The sequence below is a fragment of the Rutilus rutilus genome (genome assembly GCF_951802725.1).
Source record: "Rutilus rutilus genome assembly, chromosome: 17".
NCBI classification, from domain to species: domain Eukaryota; kingdom Metazoa; phylum Chordata; class Actinopteri; order Cypriniformes; family Leuciscidae; genus Rutilus; species Rutilus rutilus.
In genome coordinates, this window is record NC_140230.1 from 611,933 (window position 1) to 636,844 (window position 24,912).

The 24,912-nt window shown below is 39.2% G+C and overlaps 1 protein-coding gene across 2 annotated transcripts; it reads right to left on the reverse strand.

The window, feature by feature from the left end:
• Nucleotides 1–1,195: 1,195 nt before the first annotated feature.
• Nucleotides 1,196–24,659, reverse strand: LOC311306982 (NACHT, LRR and PYD domains-containing protein 3-like). 2 transcript variants are annotated; one of them, XM_084435661.1, is made up of 9 exons: nucleotides 24,482–24,659; nucleotides 23,238–23,334; nucleotides 20,541–20,654; nucleotides 20,183–20,278; nucleotides 18,042–19,985; nucleotides 16,964–17,035; nucleotides 13,009–13,173; nucleotides 3,809–3,982; nucleotides 1,196–1,817 (listed from the first exon to the last, which is right to left on the reverse strand). In XM_084435661.1, exons 2-9 carry the CDS (start codon nucleotides 23,285–23,287, stop codon nucleotides 1,745–1,747), a joined length of 2,688 nt encoding a protein of 895 aa, XP_084291787.1. In that variant the 5' UTR covers nucleotides 23,288–23,334; nucleotides 24,482–24,659; the 3' UTR covers nucleotides 1,196–1,744. The 2 variants fall into 2 exon arrangements, with proteins under 2 accessions (XP_084291787.1, XP_084291786.1); XM_084435660.1 differs by lacking the exon at nucleotides 24,482–24,659 and having other exon boundaries at nucleotides 23,238–23,377.
• Nucleotides 24,660–24,912: the final 253 nt, after the last annotated feature.

The window sequence follows — 24,912 nt, forward strand, 5'->3', positions numbered from 1 at the left end:
TGAAATCTAAATAAAGTCTTAATTTATCAGTGTTGTGGATTGTGGATTTTCAGCGCCGCTGCAAAATCTTCACATGATCAGTAATATCACGACATTCACTTAGCTACACACCTAAAAACACTGAAACATGGCGACCGGCGGCGCTGCTAATGAGATGGCTCTGAATCCACTTGTTGACAAGAAAGGAGGAAAGAGCCACAAATGGAAATATTTTTGATTAGGCAAATGTCATGTTGCCATAAGGGCCGTTCACATGCAAATATTTCAAATGTGGGCGCGCGGTAAGCTCGCTCATAATAGAAGCGACGTGGCGCGCCTCTGTTCATGGTTGCATAGAAACGAAAGACGCCACGGGAGAGCGAGCAAGCGCTTGTGGAAAGGAGAAAGCGGTACGAACTTTTCTCCGTTGAAGTCTATGGGGTCGCTGTATCAATTTTTTTACTGTCTATCGAAAATATACCGTCCCGCCCCTCCGTGTTCGGCGATCAGGTTTCATTCTCACGCAGCTTGTTTAGTAACTTAACGTGCGGGTCTTTTCCGCTCCATGTTTGCGCTGCGCTCTCCGTTTCGTGTGTGTGTGTGTGTGTGTGTGTGTGTCGGCGCACTGCTCTCTGCTCAATGTTCCGCTCAGTGTTTGCGCTGCGCGTTCTGCTCTGTGGTTAACGGCCCAAATGCTCCAATCATGTACCGATCACGCACTGGAAAAGCAAAGTCCGCTCAAATAACGTGAAATTTCTCAGTAGTAGACTTCTGTTTGCTGAGCTGGTATAGTCATGCTGGGCAACAATGGTAAAATGACCTGCTCTGATCACATGCTCTGGTAATAACAGCTTTGTATGACTATTCTTTATTTGATAATTAGTCAAAAAATAAATCTGTTAAATCTGAGTATGTTGCATAGAACTGAATGAAGAATAATATATTGATGTTTTATATTTTAATATAGGGCTATTTTCTGTCCAATTTGTGAGGACATTTTTGCTTTTTCCCCCTTATGTTGATGATTACAAGTTTGGGGGAAATGCGATTAATCACAGCAAATTGTGCGATTAATTCGTTTTTTTTTTTCGATTCCCAGCCGTAATATATATATTTTTTACATATTGCCCCTTTCTTACATTTGAGCCCCTGCCCCTGATGAACTCTTTGCACGTCCCTGGAGGTTAGTGAAGTAAAATAGGCTATGCCAGCTAGTCACCTTTTAAACTAATGAAAAGTTTCATTTGGATTTTAATGTTCAGAATGTCTACAGGATAAATTAAATGAAAGTACTGGTTACATGATGATGTATCTAAGTGCAAAAGTGTGTTACAGAAAAAAAGATCAGTAGTGCAGGTGAGGGAGGAAAGAGTTTCATTTTTCCACTATCAGTTTCTACCTTACAGCTGAAAATTAACACAAAAGAAAAACATGAATAATCCTGTCCTAATCCTGTTTGTGACCAGTTCAAGGTACGTGCTGCAATAATCATGCCTTCTGTTGATGGTATCAAATTGGTATGTCTCAAAATGTCCATTTCTATCCACAAAACTTGCCAGAAGTCATGGTTTAAGGAGTTATTAAAAAATAAAATTCTTCCGGGGGTGCATGCGAGACCCCCCGCGAGCGGCTTGGTAACAACCTCCGGCACGTAACAGCACCGCTGCTGGAAAAATGTATAGGGGAAACACTGTTTATAACAGTGAAGTCACTGTATCTTCAGTCTCTGTTGATTCTGTTGACTGTGAGTCTCTGTAGTGGATCCTTATTCACCATCAGATGATGTTGAGAAGTCTGATCGATTATCATCCAAAAGCCAATCTTCATCATAATCAGTCCTAAAATAAAACACACACACAGTCACATACAGTATGTAGTATGAGGTATTACATCTGTCACATCTTTTCATAAGAAAACTAACTAGATAATCTATATTAATTCATTCTCAAAAATGATCATATCGCTTCTATCTGATGCTCAAAGTCACTTTACAAAATCAAAAGCACATGAAAGTTCACTTTCACACAACGGACAGCTGATCCAGAACCAGCAGAAATGATCATTACACTCACTACACATTTAATATCAGTGAATAACAACCCAAATCTCAGATTATCACACACATAAGGCGTCTTTACACAGAAACCAAATCTGAAGCGGCATAAAATCACAAAATGTGCATTTACACAGAATGTTTATTGCTTCTCTGACGCCGAGAACATAAATGCATTTACACAGGAAATAAAATCGCTGGAAATAATACTTTGAACATTACTATTATAAAACTACAGTTTTAACAAAGTGTTATAAAATTAATTTAAAAGTAATTAATACAGAATTTTAGATTTCCTCTGTGTGATATAGCGATCTCACGCTCTGATGTTTGTCATAATTCTGTGGTACTGAGAGCTATTTTCTATTTCTAAATAAAATTGGAAGATGGAACAAATGCTACAAATATATTATGAATTATTACACCGCAGGATTTTATTTTTATTTTTTATTTTTTTCAAAGAGCCAGAAAGAACAATTCTGCTATCATTAGCATTTCAGGCAGGTCGTGTGTGGGCGAAATATCATCCTCAAGAAGATGATTTCTGGAATATAATATAACACAGTGACGCTGAATATTTTGCTGGGGATATTTTATTTTATTTTATCAATCAATAAATTCCACTTGAAACAAACCTTGTTGTATTATTTTAATTTAATACTGTGAAGCTGCTTTGATACAATCTGTATTGTGAAAAGCGCTATACAAATATACTTGACTTGACTTGAATATAAAGCTATAAAGCCAAAACAATCTTACGTTAAATTATACATTTATCTCTGTAAAGCTGCTTTGAGACAATCTACATTGTTAAAAGCGCTATATAAATGAAAATGACTTGACTTGACTTGACTTGAATAAGCATTTAGCGCATGGGTGCCCAATCCTGCTCCTGCCGATCGACTGTCCAGCACAGTTCATCTCCAACCCTAATCAAACACACCTGCCTTTAATTTTCAATTAATTTTCTGCTGATCCTGAAGACATTAATTGGTTACTTCAGGTGTGTTTGATTAGAGTTGGAGATGAACTGTGCAGGACAGTCGATCAGCAGAAGCAGGATTGGGCACCCCTGATTTAGCGTATCTGAGAGAAATGTAGCTGTTGATCTGCCAGTCTCTTCAAAGGAAGATTACAAACAGCGAAAGCCAATTGATTACACACGTCGACGACTCTGTTATTTTGGTGGTTTCTTCACGATGTGAGTACAGGACACTTTTACTTTATTGTCCCTTGTTGGCTGACATTAATTTGGCTAAAACAATATGGAGCTAGACCGAGTCTTCCGCTTCTTGATTCTCGCACCGCGCATTTGGTTGTCATGACAATGACGTAGTTTAGAGCGGCACAAGATCGCGTTCATTTACATTGAACCAAAACAATATCAGAGTCATCTTTGATACTAGGGGCTGAGGTGGGTCAGACCCGTCATATTTTAAGTCTGCTTATGTAAAGATGCCTATAGACAGTTAAAGGGGAAAAGCTGAAAATAACATTAATATTATTTTCACAATCAGTCTTAACAACATGAGCAGAATTACACTCATATTAAACACAGTTTAAAGTTCAGAGACCTACAGAAACTGAAGCTGAATTTAAGACTCATCATCTGATGATCTCAGACAAAATATTCACACACACACACACACACACACACACACACACACGTGATGTTACTGAACCTGGTACAATTTACTTATATTTCTAGTGAGTAAATCAGCCATTTGAACTTTAAATGAAAATATGATGATGAAAATTGTTAAAAACAATTCTTACAATAGTCTCTCCAGTTTATAATGTGGATCATCCCTCAGATCCTTCAACAGCTTCACTCCTGAGTCTCCTAGTTTATTCCCATACAGATCCAGTGTTCTCAGGTGTGAGGGGTTTGATCTCAGAGCTGAAGCCAGAGCAGCACAACCTTCATCTGTCACACCACAAGCCTCCAACCTGTAGAGAACAATGACACACATTAAGCCTATATCCAGAAATAAACATGACACTTAAAAAAATATAACATAATGCTGTCAATTTGAAATATATACAAATACTCAGTTCATGTTGTGAAAATACATCAATTAGGATTAGGGGATTGACTATAGAGTTTGTACAGTATAAAAATCTTTATTTCTATGGAAAATCCCCATAAAACATGGAAACCCAAAGTGTGTGTGTGTGTGTGTGTGTAATTAATGTATTTGTAAACATTTTAAGGAACTTGTGTGTGTTATGACTGGGAGAGAAAAAAAAATCAAGAAAAAAAATGAATGTAACATTCTCATTTTCCACTAGATATTTTCTTCTACATCTCATCAGCAATTTCGATGTCGGCACGCTCTGCATCAGCTGACCACTAAGAGCGAATGTACAGTGACGTCACATCACTGCCAGATCCACACTGTGCTTTTGCGCTATGGCTGGCGCTGAGCCAAAGACGGACGCGCTCAGCGCTTGTCATATATCACAACCAGGGGCGTAATTTCATCTAAATGTTGGGGGGGGACAATAAACATAACATTCCTCAAGAGCAATTTTTGAAGGGGACACCAATAATACAGGCAAAATTTTACTTTCTATGGATATGTGTACAGAGCACCCAGACCCTGGGAGGACAAAGGACCTCTCTGGAAATTACCATTTGAACTCACCATTTGAGAGGCAAAGTCTTACCTCAGAACTCATCTCTCCCCCTCTTCCCCACTCCCCCTCTCACATGCTGAGACCATATGTATATATATGTATATCACCCAAGAAAATGTATAGTTTAATGTGAATGATTATCACAGAGTATTTTTCATGTTTGGTATCATTTGAAATGTCTCAGTGCGACTGGTACAAATGTCTCATTTCCAAATAAGTAAAACAAAAGGTAATAAGGTTTTTAAGAGTTTATGGATAACTGGCACACAGGGAGGGGTTGGTCTCTAGACAAATGGTCTCCCTACACCCAAAGGTGTAACCTCTGAATGCAAATTTATTTTTTTAGTACAAGTTTCCAAGTGAAAAAGGTCTTGACTATATAATGAAATGTAGCAGAGGATTCGGGGCCTTTTCTGTATTTCAGATTAGCCTGTATTTCTTATTGTTGGGTTGCATCTTTTCTCTTTATTCCAGAGCATTTGATGTTTTGTATCGATTATCTTTGAACTGATTATGAAATTGGCATGATACATTTACCTGACATAATAAATTGTTACATTTGATTATTCTAACTGACTTTGACATTATTTTCATTAAAGAGTTAAAAGGAATAGTCAAACATTCGCTCACATTTAATGATGCAAAGATATTATTAAAACCTTTTCATTTATGGAGTCAGATGAAATAACGAGAGAATACATATTCAAATGTACTGCATTGTAAGAATTGATAAATTAGGAAATCCAGACAGTCTGTTTTGGGGGTGACCAGGCCCTGAGAGGACAAAAGGACCTCTCTGGAGATTAGCATTTGAACTGGCTCTCATGCACCATCGAGACGAAAGTCTCACCCCCGAGTCATCTAATCTACATCTTTTTCCCTCTCCCCTCACCCCTCTCTCTCATGCTCAGATGATCACCTGAAATCACCCAAGAAAATGTATAGTCTAATGTGAATGGTTATCACAGAGTATTTTCATGTTTGGTATCATTTAAAATGTCACAGTGCGACTGGTACAGATATCTCATATCCAGATAGATAAAATAAAAGGTAATAAGGTTTTTAAGAGTTTATGGATAACTGACTTACAAAGGAAGGTGGTCTCAAGCAAATGGCCCCACACCCCCATGAAGATGCGACCACTGCATGCAAATTTCTATTGTTACATGTTTCCAGGTAAAAGGTTTGTCTATTTAAGGAATTGCAGCAGGGAGATCGGGGCCCTTTTCTGTACTTCAGATCGGCCCGTGAGGCTGAGAGACCGAGATCTCTCAGCCTCATGTATTTCTTAATGTTGGGTTTGCATCTTTTCTTTATTCCGGAGAATTTGATGTTTTGTATCGATTATCTTTGAATTGATTATGAAATTGGCATGATACATTTACCTGACATAATAAATTGTTACGTGATTATTCCAACTGATTTTGACATTGTTCATTTAATGGTTAAAAGGAATAGTCAAACATTCCCTCACTTTTAGTGAGGCACAAATATTATTAAAACCTTTCATTTATGGAGTCAGATGAATTAACGAGTAAATATATGATTAATATATTGCATTTAATCAACCAATACTTCGCATGAGTGAGGACAGAGCACGTGATACCTTCCCCGTATATTGGCGAACCGGCAATTGGGCCAATATAGCGGGCCTTACACATTTAATCAAAAAATTCTTTGCCTCGAGAAAAGGACAGTAACACGGAAAGATCTTCCGCGCTGATCGGATGCCGGTTTTGGGCCGATCGAACGCGAGCTTACACAGACTATTCAAATTGAGTGGTGTAACATTTTTTATATGTGTGTGTAGGAAACTTTCCTTCTTCAAATCAGAGACCAGGAGATGTTGGGATATCGTTCAAGCAGAAGTTATTCTTTATTGAGCGTTGCTGCAGTTCGTCCAAACAATCTAATCTAAAGTAACTTTACATGGTATCTTATAGGCATTTTAGGAGGAGGGACTTTTGGAGGTGGAGACAAATCAAAACAAAGCATACAAAGGTAGTGATGATTTGATTCTATAAAGAATTCGAAAACCGGTTAGGCAGGTCCTCTGGCCCAATCAAGAGAAGCTGACCCAATCACCATAATCCCATCTGACTATTCAATGTCTGGGCCAGGGGCTCCGAAAGCCATTTGGGCTCCGAAAGCCATTTGCAGAACAAAAGGTGAGAGTCTCAGTGATCTGATTCATTTAAACAGGTCTGGCAGGAATCTCTTGCTGGAAACTCAATAATCATCATTTATACCTCAAATGCTAAAATCAGTATTCTTCACCGTGATGTTATGTTATGAAGCATATCTGAAATAGATTCTTAAATTTGTAATCCTTCATGTGTCACGATCACTGTCAATGTCAACGTCATCGTCACCATCACTGTCATCATCACTGTCTTCTGTTAGTCTCCGTCTGCACTACAGTTCCCATCATCCTCTCCGGCTCACACCTGCACTCAATCCTCCATTACCCGCACCAACCAGCAATCATCTTGATCATGCCAGCTGTCTGTAATTGTCTAGTTATCATCTGTGTATTTAAGTTCCTGCTTGTTCAGTTATTCTTTGCCTGGTCTCGTATGTGTTTGGTTGTTTTCTGTATCACCTAATGGTTTAAATAAATGATCTTATCTTGAATTTATCTTCGTAATTCCAAGAGAGTAAACTCTTACTTAGTAATTTATGGTCATGCAGATAAAAGCAAGACATAATTCATAAATTTACAAAAGATATTCAGATTTTGTAAAATAACGGGAAAAAAACAGAATATCTCTGTTTCCTTTATAGATCTTTCCACAATGAACTGAAACTCAGCACGCTTTCTTTCATTTTTTAATCTGAAATATTTAAGTGAAATATATTTCAGCCTTTTTTTAGAAGAATCTGTCTAATATTTATTTTCCCAGCAAAACTTCAAATAAATAGAAATAAAAAGGTTTTAGTTTAATTCAGTTAACACAAAAATACGACAAAATGGTCATGTCAAAGCTTTTATTTTTTTAAAGTGGTCATACATTTACACTACAGGTTTGTGTGTGTGTGTTTTGTGGCATTACACTGCAGTTTTTAGCTTCTACATTCCAGTGTGTCCACCCTGATCCTGAACCACAACTGGAAGAGCTTTAAACAGCCTATTTATGTATTTGTATTTGTATTATGTATTCAGAAGTCTCGGCCTAATAGTTTTCAGTCTCAAGGCAGTTTGTACAGTTTGTACGGTGGTGCATTGCTGCCACATACATATTTTATCCAATCAATTATGTCGAAATAACGAGATGTTATGTCATTTTAACAACATCTTTTCTCGTAATAAGGAGATGTTATGTCGTTAAATCGATATATTTTTCGAGGCCTTTTAAGGACATGTGTAGTCATGTACAAAATGTGCCTTTATCCACATAAAATGTATATAGCCTATTGTCACAGGGTGACGGGCAAAGAGGAAGCACTCTTCCGGGAAATGTTTCCGTGTGGGAGCAGTTTCAGTGGGACACCAGGCCGGTTCCGGGGTTTCCCCCGTGTATTGTGTCCGGCCGCCACTGGTGAATGAGAAGATGAGCGTCAGCTGTGCGATAGGAGGAAAGTTGACAGTGATTGGGACACGTATCCACTATGTGGATTATAAAAAGGGCATTCTGGCGTGAAGAGAGAAAAAAAACACGGAGCGGGAAGGAATAACGCGGCGTGAAGGCGGAACTTTATTCTCAGCATCTCGGGGAACTGGAAAATGGATCTATAAAGTGAAAGCGATAAGGATTGAAGGGTGGCTGAGCATTCACATCATCTATGCAGCAATTAAGTGCCTCTTGATATTCTTCTGTGAAGCCCTTTACCTTCAATATTCATTTTGAGTATATCAGTCAGTGGACAGTGGCTCTAAAATTAGTCCAGATATTGACTGAAATCTCTTTGTAGTATACTTCTCACAGCTCTGGATATTCAGGTCTATCAATGGGAGAGGACACTGGCCGGGACCGCGAGTGGGAGCCTTATTCACTGTGAGTTTGTTGTGGACTGCAGTGCTTAGTGTGAAGTGAACACGTGTGACTCTTTGAAGTGATTTACTGCATGCACAAGTGTGGGTGTAAAATTCTGCTTCCACCCGTTGGCCCCAGTGGGCAGATCCGTGAAGCTCGAGCTGAAGAGAGCTTTCTAACCATTGTTTAACCGGCGTGTATTGTACAGGAACTGTTGTAAAGACTTCTTGACCATCGCATATCCTGCTACTTACCAATATCTGTTCAGTTATCTGCCCCTGACTGCTCTAGAGAGAAGCCGCTGTACGAAGGTCTCTTACCACTGTCTGTTCCATGATCTGCTGTCTGCTCGGAAGGGAAGCCGCTGTGTGAAGGTCTCTTACCGTCTCTGTTCCATTATCTTCTGTTGACTGCTCTAGAGAGAAGCCACTGCGTGAGGGTCTCTTACCATTGTCTGTTCCATTATCTTCTGCTGACCGCTCTGAAGAAAAGCCGCTGTGTGGAGATCCTTTACCACTGTTTGTTCCATCATCTGCTGCTGTCTGCCCTGGAAAGGAGCCGCTGTGTGGATATCTCTTACCACCGTCTGGTCCATTATCTGCTGCTGTCTGCTCTGAAGGAAGTCCGCTGTGTGGAGGTCCCTTGCCATCGTTTGTTCCATTATCCGCTCTGGAGAGAAGCTGCCGTGCAAAGGTCTCTTACCGTTGTCTGTTCCATTATCTTCTGCTGACTGCTCTAGAGAGAAGCCGCTGTGTGAGGGTCTCTTACCATTGTCTGTTCCATTATCTTCTGCTGACTGCTCTAGAGAGAAGCCGCTGTGTGAGGGTCTCTTACCATGGTCCGTTCCCTTATCTTCTGCTGATCGCTCTGAAGAGAAGCCGCTGTGTGAAGGTCTCTTACCATTGTCTGTTCCATTATCTGTCGCTGTCTGCTCTGAAGGAAGTCCGCTGTGTGGAGGTCTCCTACCATCGCTTGTTCCATTATCCGCTCTGGAGAGAAGCCGCCGTGCGAAGGTCTCTTACTGTTGTCTGTTTCATTATCTTCTGCTGACCACTCTGAAGAGAAGCCGCTGTGTGAAGGTCTCTTACCATTGTCTGTTTCATTATCTGTTCTGGAGAGAACCGCTGTGTGGAGATCCTTACCATTGTCTGTTCCATTATCTGTCGCTGTCTGCTCTGAAGTCCGCTGTGTGAGGTCTCCTACCATCGCTTGTTCCATTATCCGCTCTGGAGAGAAGCCGCCATGCGAAGGTCTCTTACTGTTGTCTGTTCCCTTATCTTCTGCTGACCGCTCTGAAGGGAAGCCGCTGTGTGAAGGTCTCTTACCATTGCTTGTTCCGTTATCTGCTCTGGAGAGAAGCCATTGTGTGGAGATCCTTTACCACTGTTGTTCCATTATCTGCTGCTGTCTGCTCTGAAGAGAAGCCACCGTGTGAAGGTCTCTTACCATTGTCTGTTCCATTATCTGCTCTGGAGAGAACCGCTGTGTGGAGATCCTTACCATTGTCTGTCCCATTATCTGTCGCTGTCTGCTCTGAAGAGAAGCCACTGTGTGAAGGTCTTTTACCATTGCTTGTTCCGTTATCTGCTCTGGAGAGAAGCCGTTGTGTGGAGATCCTTACCATTGTCTGTTCCATTATCTGTCGCTGTCTGCTCTGAAGAGAAACCGCCATGAGAAGGTCTCTTACCATTGCTTGTTCCATTATCTGCTCTGGAGAGAACCGTTGTGTTGGAGATCCTTTACTATTGTTGGTTCCATTATCTACTCTGGAGAGAAGCCGCTGTGTGGAGATCCTTTACCACTGTTCATCCCATTATCTGCTGCCGTCTGCTCTGGAGAGGAGCCGCTGTGTGGATATCTCTTGCCACCGTCTGGTCCATTACCTGCCGCTGTCTGCCCTGAAGGGAAGCCGCCGTGTGAAGGTCTCTTACCATTGTCTGTTCCGCTGTTTGCTCTGAAGAGAATTCGCTGGGTGAAGATCCTTTACTACTGTCTGTACGATCACCTGCCGGGCCTGCTCGAAGAGGAACCGTTGTGTTCGATTCCTTACCATCGCCTGTATAGATACTTATCATTTACTGCCCTGGAGAGGAACCGCATTGTGGATATCTTAGTACTGTCAGTCCATCCCCTATCGCCGTCTGCTCTGAAGAGGAATCGCTATATCTACCACTGATTGTTCTGGAGAGGAACCGCTGAGTGGAGATCTTGTAGTATTATCTGTCCGATCCCTTATTGCTGTCTGCTCCGAGGGAGACCTACTGTGGTACAAATTCTGTACACACCTTATAAATAATGCATATGTAGCCTACAGAATAGCAGATGAGCCCAGATTACGAATGCATTGCGTTTAATTACACGTTAAGTGTCTTCGGGAGGGGGGGTACTGTCACGTGTAGTTGTAGATAACGTGTCCGTAAATGTTTGGACTTTCAGTTTGTGTTTTGATTGGTTCCTCTTTTCCTTTTCTTTTTCCCCCACTCCTTTGTTTCTATGGTTACTATCATTGAGTTAATTTGTCCCAGCGGTGTATGATTAATTATCTCGTTTCTGTTTGCTATATAAAGGCCTCATTATACTTCTGCGTCGGACATACGCCGGAGCCTATACGCCGTAGGCAACGTGTTGGTTTTAATTTATACTTCTGTGTCGTTGTCCGCGTTGACGCGCACCTGGGGAGCATGAAACCCCGAGGGAGGGGTTCTGGCAGACCAATCACAGCGCTTGTGTCCGCGTAGAATTGACGCGTTGTTACATTTTTGGAGAGGTGCACGTCAGGGTACGCCGAAGGGTACGCGTGCTACACACAGCCTACGACGTAGCTACAGCGGCAGTTCGACGCAGAAGTATAAAACAGGCTTAAGATGCACCCTTTCCTTCAGTCTTTGTCCGATCTCCGTTGTGTTTATGTGTGTTTTCCCTGTCAGCTTGTTCCAGAGTACTATTATTAAAGTTTGTGCCTATAATCGAGTCTTCAGTCTGTTCCTGAGGAAACCACAGTGTGACAACATTGTTTGTAGTTATTTGGATTTTTGATTTTTTTTTTAAATTAAGTTAATCAAAAAGATTGTGATAATTTGTGATTTAATGATGTAAAAAACATCTTTGGTTCAAAGAGTATTTTTAGTTTCAACTGACCATAGAAACTTGATTTGTTCAAACTCACTTGAGAAAGTAAATAAGTTGAAGTAATCTTTTTACTTTGATCCGACACATTTTTTTCAGTGATTATATAAAAGCTGATATAACAAATTAAAACTAAATATCACATAAAATTATAGAATTATGTTTTAAAAAGTCATGAAAACCTCTTTGAAACTTTAGGATTTTACAGCGGACAGTCAAATCATTGAACACAATCTGTATTTTCTCTTTAACAGTATAAATGTTTATATACAGTACATTCACTATAAATGAATATGATAATCATTTTTTCATACAAATTTCATAAAACCAGTTGTGTAGATCACAAATCTACGTCCCTTCAGGACACTGACAATAAAGATGGATAGTGACAGAGAAGACAGAAATTCTCGTAGCTCTCCTCAGAAAGACGCATGTTACACACACACACACACACACACACACACACACAGTTTGATTATGTCGGTAGTTTCTGGCCAACTAAAAGCCTGCAGCGAGTCTCGGCCTGACAGCATCACGGGGGAAGCCTGCAACACACTCAACTCTTGCACCATGGACACACACACTTGCGACCCATGAACGCCTCTCTAAACTACTGCCTGATTTCACAGTTTGAAGCGTCTGTCATAGAAAAACACAGAGTGCTGTCATGAATAAGAGAAATGTCTTCTCATAGGATAAGAACACGCAGTCTCATTAATAATACACACACTGACGTGTCATCGATGTACTATAGTGTTTCTCCAGGTCATAATCTGTGATATTGACATGATGTAGACTTTAAACCTGGAGAAAAATCTCTACAGTTTCCAGTTCCCCCCTAAAATTAAAATGAATGGACTGTGTTAATCCTGACTGATTGAGTGTGTTTAAAGTAAAGGGTTTTAAATGTATATCACGATGTCAAAGTGTGTTTTTCAGTGTGAGTATCAGCACTGCAGAATCACCTTAATGAGGAGCAGCTCATGTGTTCAATCATTTACAGATCAAACACATGAACTCACAGCGGCAGGAGACACAGAGCAAACAATTGAAAATATTCATTATCTTACATCATATGAACAGACGTAAAAATAATTTTATGAATTTGATCATGATGTTTTAATAGCTTTGCTTGTAATTAATGAAATAGTAGTTATTTTCATGCATTTTATTCCATTTTGATTATACATTATGAATTCAGTGACAGTTTCATGTGAGAGTCACATATGATCTTACCACAGTTTCTCCAGTTTACAGTGAGGATTCTCCAGTCCAGCAGAGAGCAGCTTCACTCCTGAGTCTCCTAGTTTATTATATGACAGATCCATTTCTCTCAGGTGTGATCTCAGAGCTGAAGCCAGAGCAGCACAACCTTCATCTGTGACACCACAATCACTCAACCTGTAGAGAACAATGACACACATTAAGCCTATATCCAGAGATAAACATGACACTTAAAAAATATATAACATAATGCTGTCAATATGAAATATATACAAATACTCATTACTTCATATTGTGAAAATACATTAGTTAGGATTAGGGGATTGACTATAGAGTTTGTACAGTATACAAATCATTATTTATATGGAAAATCCCCATAAAACATGGAAACCCAACCTGTGTGTGTGTGTGTGTGTGTGTGTGTGTGTGTGTATGTGTGTGTGTGTGTAATGTATTTGTAAACATTTTAACCCTCTCGGCGCCGCGGTCGAGTTTACTCGACAAGATGCGGCACTGAATAAAACGGCTGATTTGATCAAATAGGGTGTCAAATTTCGTTCGACCTCCCCTCCCTTAGATGGCAGACATGTCATACTTCATCCCCGACTCAAAAAAACGTCATGCTTCTATACAAAATCTTCGAGCTAGAGCGCATTGAATCAGTGCGAACAAAAGCGGAGCTAGTGTGCGAGTGAGCCATTTTATCAGAGCAATATTGTCAACGTCAGCGAGTATTTGCATTAGATTATTATTATTATTATTATTATTATTATTATCTAATGGCATCAATTAAGCTTACCCGCAATGAAGTGTTGGGTCTTCTATTCGCGGACCCTGATTCTGAAGGGGAATATGATGGTGATTCTGAAAGTGAAAGTATAGCCCTACACCATCGCGTTCATCGCGAAGTTAGCAGGCGTGTTAGTGTTGTGGGGAACGAGGCGGGAGATTTTTACCGCGTGTGCCTCTCCACAATCGCGGCGACTGTATTGTGATGGCGACTTTGTCTAATGCCACTGGGTATGTTAGACGAGGTCGAAGTATTCATAGGACAGTTAGGGGGCAACGTGGAGGCAGGGTGGAAAGTCGCAATGACAATGACAGTAGTCCGAGCTGTGCACACTCGGCGCGCGCGCGAGGCAGATCTGTCCGCTCTGCTCGTAGCAGGAGCAGAGGCGGTGTGACACGGGGCAGAGGGGCTATTATGCATAGTCTATCGCAAGCTGTTGGGAATGCCGGCTTTTGAGTACTTGGCCAATGAGGATGATTTACTGTATGTAGTAAATGGAAAATCTCTACAGCAAAAGGCCAACCGCTACATGTATTCGGTTTGTTTCTACCATTTATTAGTAATGATTTACACAGTTTGTTTACTACTTACTATTTACCTGAGCATTCAGTATTGTGCAATATAGCATACAGAAGGTGAGGGACATTTTGGGGGGAAAGAAGTGCTGCATTTTATAATTTTATAATTTAAACATATGACTTTTCATGAAAAATCTATAATCCAAGATGATCGCCACCATAATGACGTCATAATATGCAAATTAGATGGGAAAATGTACTCCCTACATAAACTTTGGGTCATTCTTAATATTTCTCTAATTTATAGAAAGTCTCTATCTTTTATCACTTTTAAGATATAGCCTTTTGAAATTAAGATGTCAAAATCGAATGTTTTAGGAAAAAACCTCTGGCACCTAAAGGGTTAAGGAACTTGTGTGTGTTAGGACTGGGAGAAAAAAATCGACTAACCAAACTATCGCAATCTTTTGGTTCACGATTTTTATTCCAGAATCAATATTGATTCAAATTAAATTGCTTTAGTTTTGTCCTTGCTTATAGACGAGGTTGACAGAAGTTAGCCACTTTTGCTCCAACAGAGGATGAAATGTGTCGTTATCTATGAGTGTCGTAATATCCATTTGAAGTGGACGTGTGGAAGAGACGTGAGATTGAAAGCACTGAAAGCCCTCGCGCTGCTCATATGCTGAGAGAGAGATAAGACAGTAGAGCTGCACGATTCATCTTTAAAATACTGTGATCTCCATTCAAACACACACACGATCTTCTTCAGATTCATCTGTCTATTAAACCTTTGACAAAATCATATCGCAACATTATAAATCTGTGTTGGCGCTGCCGCTGACCCAGAGAGATAGTTGAAACAGCTTAAATAGAAGTACTGGGATAAAAGTTTAAAGTTCAGATATAAACACTGATGTCTACGGTAGCGACCAAAATAGAGTAAATCAGCTTTTTATAGAAACAATCGCAAATTGCAATTCTTAAAAATCACAATACATGTTGTATCGGCACCCAAGTATCGTGATAATATCGAATCAGGAGATAGGTGCATCGTCCCAGCCCTAGTGTGTGTGTGTGTGTGTGTGTGTGTGTGTGTGTGTGTTAGTGTGTGTCTGCATGTGTCAGCTTACTGTGTTTGTAAACATTTTGAGTGAATTGCTTAAAGTTATTGAAACTTTAGAGTGATTAAGAAGCACGAATAAATTAACAAAATAAGCTTGATGATTTAAAAACACATGAGAACTCAAATCGGCACTCACACAATGGCTTCTTGTGCCGCCTGACAGTGTGTTCCGCTTCGTGGCATTTTAATGGTCAAATACACACACAATTACGTAAAAAACACCCATCTTGCTTCTTGTGCACACGCTCATATTCTGAATGACTTTACACAACAGTTTGAAAATGATGTAATCGAGTCACATGACAATGGTAAGTGCTTACAATCTTGTATATTAAGATATGAAGTATTTCTTATGGCCAGTTAGATTGGTGTCTGCTGTACTTCATGGATTCATGTATTAAGTCTGAGTTGTTTTTATCTGCACCATCATATTACAGACAACTGCTGGTGTAATTATGCAGTTGTGGAGACGAATGATGATTCCAAAGCAATACATGCATATACACTACCAGTCAAACGTTTGGATCGGTAATATCTTTAATATCTTTAATATCTTTAATTTAATCAAAAATAACAGTAATATTGTGAAATATTATTCCAATGTAAAACAGCTCTTTTCTATGTGAATATATATAAAGTATTACTATCTATTCATCAAAGAATCCTGAAAGAAAATTGTACACTGTTTTCAACACTGATAATAATAATAATAATGAATGTTTCTTGAGCATCAGATCATCATATTATACTGATTTCTGAAGGATCATGTGACACTGAAGACTGGAGTAATGATGCTGAAAGTCAGCTCTGATCACAGGAATAAATTACACTTTAAAATATATTAAAATAAAAAGCAGTTGTTTTAAATTGTCATAATATTTAATAACATTACTGTTGTGTTCAATCATTTACAGATCAAACACATGAACTCACAGCGGCAGGAGAAATAGAGCAAACACTTTATGTTTTAATAGCTTTGCTTGTGATTAATGAAATAACAGTTATTTCCCTGCATTTTATTCCATTAAAATAATTTTATTACAGCGGCACAACCTTCATCTGTGACACCACACTTACACAACCTGTAGAGAACAATGACACACTCTTCACTCTCTCAGATCAACACACAAATCTTTGCTTTTCTTAATTTTCTTAATTGTGTTTATAATTTGTGCAATATCTATTTTTTAAACAATTAATTCAATGTATCAGTAACTGTTATTCTAAGAGATTATATATTTATGTGAGGGAGAAAAATTATATAAAACTGATCAAATGGACTACATTACATACAATACATACATACAATATAAATGTTTATATACATACTTTACAAATGCATATATTTGAAAATAAATTTCTCACACAAATATCATAAAAAACTGTTAAGTAGATCACAAATCAGGTCAGATAGGTGGAGGGTTTAAGAGCTGAGGTGTGACTCATATGTTTTGTTAAACCATTCATTTCTAATGTTTAAGTAAGAACTGTTATAATGTTTTAACAGTGATGCTTGTTCTCAGTGTTACTTACACAGCTGATCTAGTTGCTGTAACCACAGGCATCAGCTTCTGGAGAACTTCATCTGCAGTGTTCTGTGTGACACTAATTGAAAATAAAAAATAAGTAAGTTCTTTATTAATGCTAACAATAATAATAATTCATATCACAAGTAAATAATACATTAAACCGAAAAAGTTCTATATAAGAAAAAAAGGAACGGCATCAAGGCCATTAACTGTTTTATCAAGTTTACTTTGGCGTCCGCGTGACGTAATCTTCATCATCAGGAGGATCCGCTTGCAGCCCAATTTTAGTGATGGCGCAGACAGTGCGCACACAACACTCAAATGAGTTTACTTTGAAAGGCTCGCGCACTCAACTGTAAATGAAGTTACACGGGTCCTTCTGAGGCTTGTAGACTCGAGACCTCAGCATTAAACACTAGCATGAAACGCTCAAGTAAGTGTGCATGGCTACATCACACATGTTCCCGCCCCACGGCCACGCCACAAACATACTATTAAAACTTCATTTAGGAAAAATACTTCCTGTTAAATATCTTTATATTAACTGGCTTTTTTATTAATGCAATACAGTGAATGACAGCCGTCTGTGTCTCCCAGTGTCTTACATTATTGTCAGTTTAGTGTTCAGTGATTAATTTACACAGAAACAAAAGATAACATGTATGCCTTCATCTCCGAATACATTATCTGTGTCTTACATTTCATAATGAACTCCGATAAACTCAGTGCCGACTCGTTTTCCATCAGTTCTTTTACATGAATTAGAATGTGTGCAAAGGATTGTGGGAGATTGAAGAACACGAAGGATCTACTTGATGCATCCTTCAAAATGAGCTGAATTAAAGACACAAAATGAAGTCTGTCTTCAAAACATCCTTCAAACTGAGACGGCCTTCAGAGGCGCTTGATGACGTGGCAGTCGAGATATGCAGTCTTACTAGGACACAGCCACGGTTTGAGGAACACCCGCAAATTATGTACAATATCCCAGAAATCAGTCTGTGTCCCGGTGATTTAAACACCTCTGATCTCTGAGTTTCTCTTTGTTCATAATGTTTTAGCCTGTAATGAGTGTTACTTACCGATCATTTCTGCATCCAATTAAGTTGTACAGGTCAAACATCTGCAGTGTCTCCTCTGAGGACAACATCACAAACACTAAAGCTGACCACTGAGACGAGGAGAGTTTCACAGCACGTAATCCTCCAGTCGTATGAGGTTTAGCTTCATTCACTAGAGAAAGATCACCCAGTTCATTCAGACAGTGAAACAGATTGATGTATTTATCTGGAGACGGATTCTCACTGATCTTTTCTTTAATATAGTCAACTGTTCTCTCATTGTTGTGAGAGCTGTTTGCTGTCTGTGTCTTTAGTTCTTGTAAGAAACTCTGATTAGACTTCACTAGTTCTTGTAAGAGACTTTGATTAGACTTCTTTAGTTCTTGTAAGAGACTCTGATTAGACTTCACTGACAGACCCAGATGGAAACTTGTCTTTAGTTCTTGTAAGAGACTCTGATTAGACTTCTTTAGTTCTTGTAAGAGACTCTGATTAGACTTCACTCGCAGATCCAGATGGAAACTTGTCTTTAGTTCTTGTAAGAGACTCTGATTAGACTCCACTGACAGACCCAGAAGGAAACGAAGGAAAAGGTCCAGATGCCCATTTTTACTGTCTAAAGCCTCATCCACAGCTCTCTGATGGAGATCAGATAGGGAAACTGTGTCTCCATTAGTTGGTTTGGTAATCTGGTCAAACACATTGATGTTATTGTTGATAAAGGAGAGATGCACATATAGAGCTGCTAGATGTTCCTGAATGCTCAGATGAACAAAGCAGAAGACTTTCCCCTGACACAATCCCAACTCCTCTCTGAAGATCTGAGTGCACAATCCTGAGTAAACTGATGCTTCTGTCTCATCAATGCCACACTCGCTCAGGTCTTCCTCATAGAAGATCAGGTTGCCTTTCACAAGCTGCCGATAAGCCAGTTTCCCCAGTTTGACAATCATGTCTTCATCTTTCACTTTCTTCTCATAGTCCTTCTCATGTTTGATGTTGGTCTGAATGAGCAGGAAGTGTGTGTACATCTGAGTGAGAGTCTTGGGAATCTCTCCTCTCTCTGCTTCACTCAACATCTCCTCTAGAACAGTGGCTGAGATCCAGCAGAACACTGGGATGTGGCACATAATAAAGAGGCTTCTTGAGGACTTCAGGTGTGAGATGATCCTGTCGGCCAGACTCTGATCACTGATTCTCTTCCTGAAGTATTCCTCCTTCTGTGTGTCACTGAAGCCTCGTACCTCTGTCACTCGATGGACACACTCAGAGGGGACGAGATCCGCTGCTGCTGGTCTGGAGGTGATCCAGATGAGAGACGAGGGAAGCAGATTCCCCTCAATGAGGTTCGTCAGCAGCTCGTCCACTGAGGCTGATTCAGTCACATCACACAACCTCACATCGCTCTGAAAATCCAGAGACAGACGACACTCATCCAGACCATCGAAGATGAACAACACTTTATACTCATCACTGGATATTTCCATTTCTTTCGTTTCAGGGAAAAAGAGATGAAGAAGATCTGAAAGACTGAGTGTTTTGTCCTTCATCAAGTTGAGCTCTCTGAAAGCGAGTGGAAATATGAGCTGGACGTCCTGATTCTCTTTCCCTTCAGCCCAGTCCAGGATGAGCTTCTGCACAGAGACTGTTTTCCCAATGCCAGCGACTCCCTTTGTCACCACAGTTCTGATGAGTTTGTCTTGTCCAGGTAAAGGTCTAAAGATGTCACTGCATTTGATCGATGTGTCCTCTGTTTCTGCTCTCCTGGACTGTGTCTCAATCTGTCTCACCTCATGCTCATTATTGATCTCTCCACTTCCACTCTCTGTGATGTAGAGCTCTGTGTAGATCTCATTCAGGAGTTTTGGGTTTCCTTGCTTTGATATTCGCTCATATAAACACTCAAACTTCTGTCTCAGATTTGATCTCAATGTGTTGAGGACTTCAGCAGGTTTAGAGTCATTGCTGTAAGATTAAAATACCACATTATTACAGAGTCAGAGAAGTAAATAGCCATAAATTACACAACTATTTATGGGACACAGAACATCATTAGGTTTCTGAAATGTGTTAATCATTAATCATGTGTTTGAGTGATGTGTGATGTGAATTGCAGCACCTAAAATTAAACAACAACAACAACAAAAAGTCCTACATTTTACCTGAAACCAGGATACATGCTTTCATTAAAGTCTTGTGGTTGAATCACAGGCTTGAACACAGTTTTGTTTTTAACTGGTCTGGACAGAAGGTTTGACCTTAAATCAGAATGAAGAGGGTAAAGAATCATACACACTGATATTGATGTAATTGTGTCATTAACTGAGTAACAGACCAACAGCTTTTACAGTGTGTGAATGTATTAACAATACAATACATAGAGCTTTACACACAAGAGCACAATGATAATCATTAATAGACTGAAACCAGCAAGATTGTAACTCATTAAACTGCTGTATATTCATAACAATTTCATAAAAATCAAATACAATAAGCACATCTTTTATAGATATGATATACCTGAGATCAGGCCGTTTGTCTCCACTCTTAAACTCTATTGGCTGCACCATAGACCAGTTACTCTTCATAGACACACAGCTGGACTCTGGGTTTGAGCTCTTCTGCTGGACTGAACTGGAACAGAGAACAGATTCAGTTTAATCCTTTAGATTACTGTGATTACATTCATCCTGCATCAAAAAGTACTTGGAGGAAACAATAATTTGTGTGTCATTCGTTCAATCGTTTTTAACATTTTTTAATGCGTTTATTGCAACTACATTTCATCTTTTTTCCATCAACCAGACTAACGAATGGCTCGACACAACCCGTACTGGGGAATAGACTAGACAGGGCTTTCTTCTGTGTAGACCAGCAGTTCTCAAGTGCCAGGGGTTTGCTATTTTCCTGTTTTCTGAACTGTAAAGTCACGTTTTTTTTTTGTTATCATGAACAATGCTGTGTTTTATTCCTAAGTGACTATATAATGCATTTTACTTCAAATAATCTAAATGTTGACTTTGAATAGTAGGCGTGTCTGAAGGCTATTCACTCTATGTTGGTTCATTTTTGGTGTGCGCCAGAAAGATGTTCAAGGAGACTGAGGCAGCGCATCATGTTGTTTTCTTTATTTTTCAAAGGCATGGCATTTTGTAGTCATTTTGAATGTATACAAATAAAAATATAAATGTTACTGTTTTGAATGACACAGTATTAAACTACAGAATATTAAGTTATTTCTCCTGCTGAGCAACAAATCCAAGTGATGGCGCCGGCGCATCGCTCGCTCACACAGCATCTAGGCTATTATCAGTTCACTTCTGGCATTGCTAACATCGCAGCCTGTTCATTATTAAAATAAAACGCAATCAACCAAATATATGAAAAGTTATTCTGCTTAATGTAATTGTTCTGTTGTACAATATAAAGGCTGTGCCGCACTGTCCTACTGGCTGTTCTTCCAAACTCATTTCCCTTGCTGTGAAGATGCTGATTTAGCCTATACGTGTATATTGGGACTCGACTGAAGTTTAAAGCCTTCTTTACATTATTAGTTTACATCCAAATGTTATTGCAAATATGGAAACTTTGGACCGAATGAGAGCTGCGCGAAACCAACGTTGGTACAGTTTAAATTATACTAAATTAGTTTAGGCTTGGCGTTTAAAATAGGCTAAATGTTGTTTGTAATAAAGTGCACAGTAGGCTATTTTTATAGGCTACTATGAATATTTTTATTATACGTAGCTACTTATTTTTCATTCTTGTCATTTTCTGAATACCATTAATTTAAGGATTTGACATAGGCTACAGTAGGGGAAGTAAAATACGCATAGTATAGCCTATATGTTATTAATAGTGTCTTTTCTGCCTTTTAGACATCAATTTTCTGCTTTCTTGACATCAATCCTGAACGTGGATAAAAAACGAAGGACAAGTAACTTCAAAAGAAAACTGGCCAAGTTGTGCAAAAAAAAGAACACCACTGTAAGCCTACAGGTTTCCTCACTTCTGCGAAAACCTGCAGACTTTGAATGGGATTTCGTTTGCACTTTAATGGACTTCAAAACAGAAACAGCCATTCACTGCCATTATAAAGCTTGGAGGAGCCAGGACATTTTTAAATATAACTCCGACTGTATTCGTCTGAAAGAAGAATGTCATCTACACCTATGATGACTTGAGGGAGAGTAAATCATGGGCTAATTTACATTTAGGGTGAACTATCCCTCTAATTAAGTGCTAACTGTTACCTGTTTGTTGTTAAGTGTTAAAATTGCATTTTATGTTTAAAAAAAATTCAGCCAACATGTTCACAGAAGGCAATTGTCTGATCTTTGCTTTTAACCAAAATAAATGTGTTAAACCCAGAAAATGTTGTTTTCTTTTTGCTAGTGTGACTACTCTTATGAAACTTTAAAGTATAATATTTTAATTATGTAATAATAAAAGCAGTATTCCCTGTAAAAATACAATTTATTGCTGTAGACAACAGTTTAATATTGTAAAAGTATGTGGTATATACTGTATTTGGTAATTACAGTGGAGTACTGTAAATGCTGTTTACTGTACTAGTGCTGTAAAAATACAGTATGTGGCTGGCAACCAGCTGGCAGTATTTTACTGTAAATTTACAGTACAACATTTTACAGTGAAACTGCAGTACGGAGGACTCTTATTCTGCAGTGCAGAACTGAGGAAGAACTGATGACGGGACAGTTTGATCTTCGGCTGACAAATCAGAGGAAAGGGCCGTTTCATTCCCGCCCACGTGTAGAAATCGAATATTCCAGCTATTTATTCATTTTTCTACTTTCAATATTAAATAAAAAAAACGACTGAACAAATGATACACGGATTAACAATGATCTTTCTATTTAATATTTCATGCTAGTTTCAAAACAAAAAAAAGCAAACAAATAATATTTTTTCTGTAAACTTTCTTTGATCTGTGACTGTGTCTGTGTGTGTGTGTGTGTGTGTGTGTGTGTGTGTGTGTGTGTGTGTGTTTGTCTGTTTGTTTGTGTGTGTGTGTGTGTGTGTGTGTGTGTGTGTGTGTGTGTGTGTGTGTGTGTGTGTGTGTGTGTGTGTGTGTGTGTGTGTGTGTGTGTGTGTGTGTGTTTGTCTGTTTGTGTGGAGGGGGTAATGTAACATTTTTGCAACGTTTCACACCAAAACAACTTTTTCTGTGATGTAATGTTGAAATGTTGAAAGTACCTGCATCCTGGAGAACAATCTCCATCTCTGGATCCTTGTGAATCAGCCATGATGAAGCTGCAGGAGAATCTGATGAGTTTGATCTCCTCCACTGACTCTGAATGAAGAAACATCCAGACACTAAATTAAATGATTAAAGGCTTAGTTCACCCAAAAATTAAAGTTCTGTCAGTAATTACTCACCCTCATGTTGTTCCAACCGCGTAAGACCTTCGTTCATCTTCGGAACACAAATTAAGATATTTTTGATTAAATCTGAGAGCTGGATCACTCCTCCATAGGCTTCTAGGTGATCGAAACCCAGAAAAGTTATTAAAGAGATCGTTAATGTAGTCCAAGTGACTAAAGTGGCTCAATCTTAAGTTTATAAAGCGACGAGAATACTTTTTGTGCGAAAAAAAATAAATAAAAAATAACGACTTTATTCCACTTTTCATTTCCTTCTCTCTGGGCCTCGAATTAGTTCATAGTGTTATAGCGCAGCGCGTCAGTGTTGCACGTCACCACGTAGGCTCACTATTGGCCAACGCTGGTCGTGTGTGTGATGCGCGTGACGTGCAACACAGACGCGCTGCGCTATTACACTACATAACCTAACTCGAGGCCCAGAGAGAAGGAAATGAATAGTGTAATAAAGTCGTTATTTTTGTTTGTTTTTGCGCACAAAAAGTATTCTCGTCGCTTTATAAACTTAAGATTGAGCCACTGGAGTCACTTGGACTATATTAACGATCTCTTTAATAACTTTTCTGGGCCAGCAAGTTTCGATCACTTAGAAGCCTATGGAGGAGTGATCCAGCTGTCAGATTTAATCAAAAATATCTTAATTTGTTTTCCGAAGATGAGCGAAGGTCTTACGGGGTTGGAACAACATGAGGGTGAGTAATTACTGACAGAACTTTCATTTTTGGGTGAACTAACCCTTTAAATTAAACAACCTTCATAATTTAGCTGAACATATCTGGAGTGTGGATGAACAGGATCATGTGACTGCGTTAACTCAAGCTCATTGGGCCTTTTCACACACACAAGTCGACCGTTGGATTTAGAATTTTCTGAAAAATAACTGACACCGAGAAACACTGACTGAACATGTTCAGGTGAAAAAGAAAACAAACCCCGACACACATCGACACACACTGATCCGATAATAATAAAAAAACGTGTTTGTTGATGTTTGTGTGAAATGGCCTGTGTATGTTTAGATTCATATTAATATGAGAAAGTCACACATGAACACTCACCTTGATCAAACTTTTACAAGATACAGGATCTCAAATCCTCCAGCTTTAACATCATAAAACTACAAGTAAATTCCTTTATAATGGTTGATAAACACTTTGATGCTCTGTTTTTATCGTATCGTATTTCTCCTGCTTAAAATGGCGACAGGAGAACTTACTTTCACTCTCTATGTGTGACGAGAGAGAGAGAGAGAGAGAGAGAGAGAGAGAGAGAGAGAGACGCGTGTTCACGAGAGCACCAGCCTTCCGTTCCTTCCTGATCTTCACACAGAGATCGAGAGGGCGTGGAAGAACCCATACTCTGCCCGTATTCACCAACATCAGCGGGCTAGTTTCACTGATGTTGAGGGGATCGGAGAGCATGGGTATGTGTCGATGCCGCCCATTGACAAGACGTTTGCTTTGATAGTGATTTCAGACACCTGTCAGGC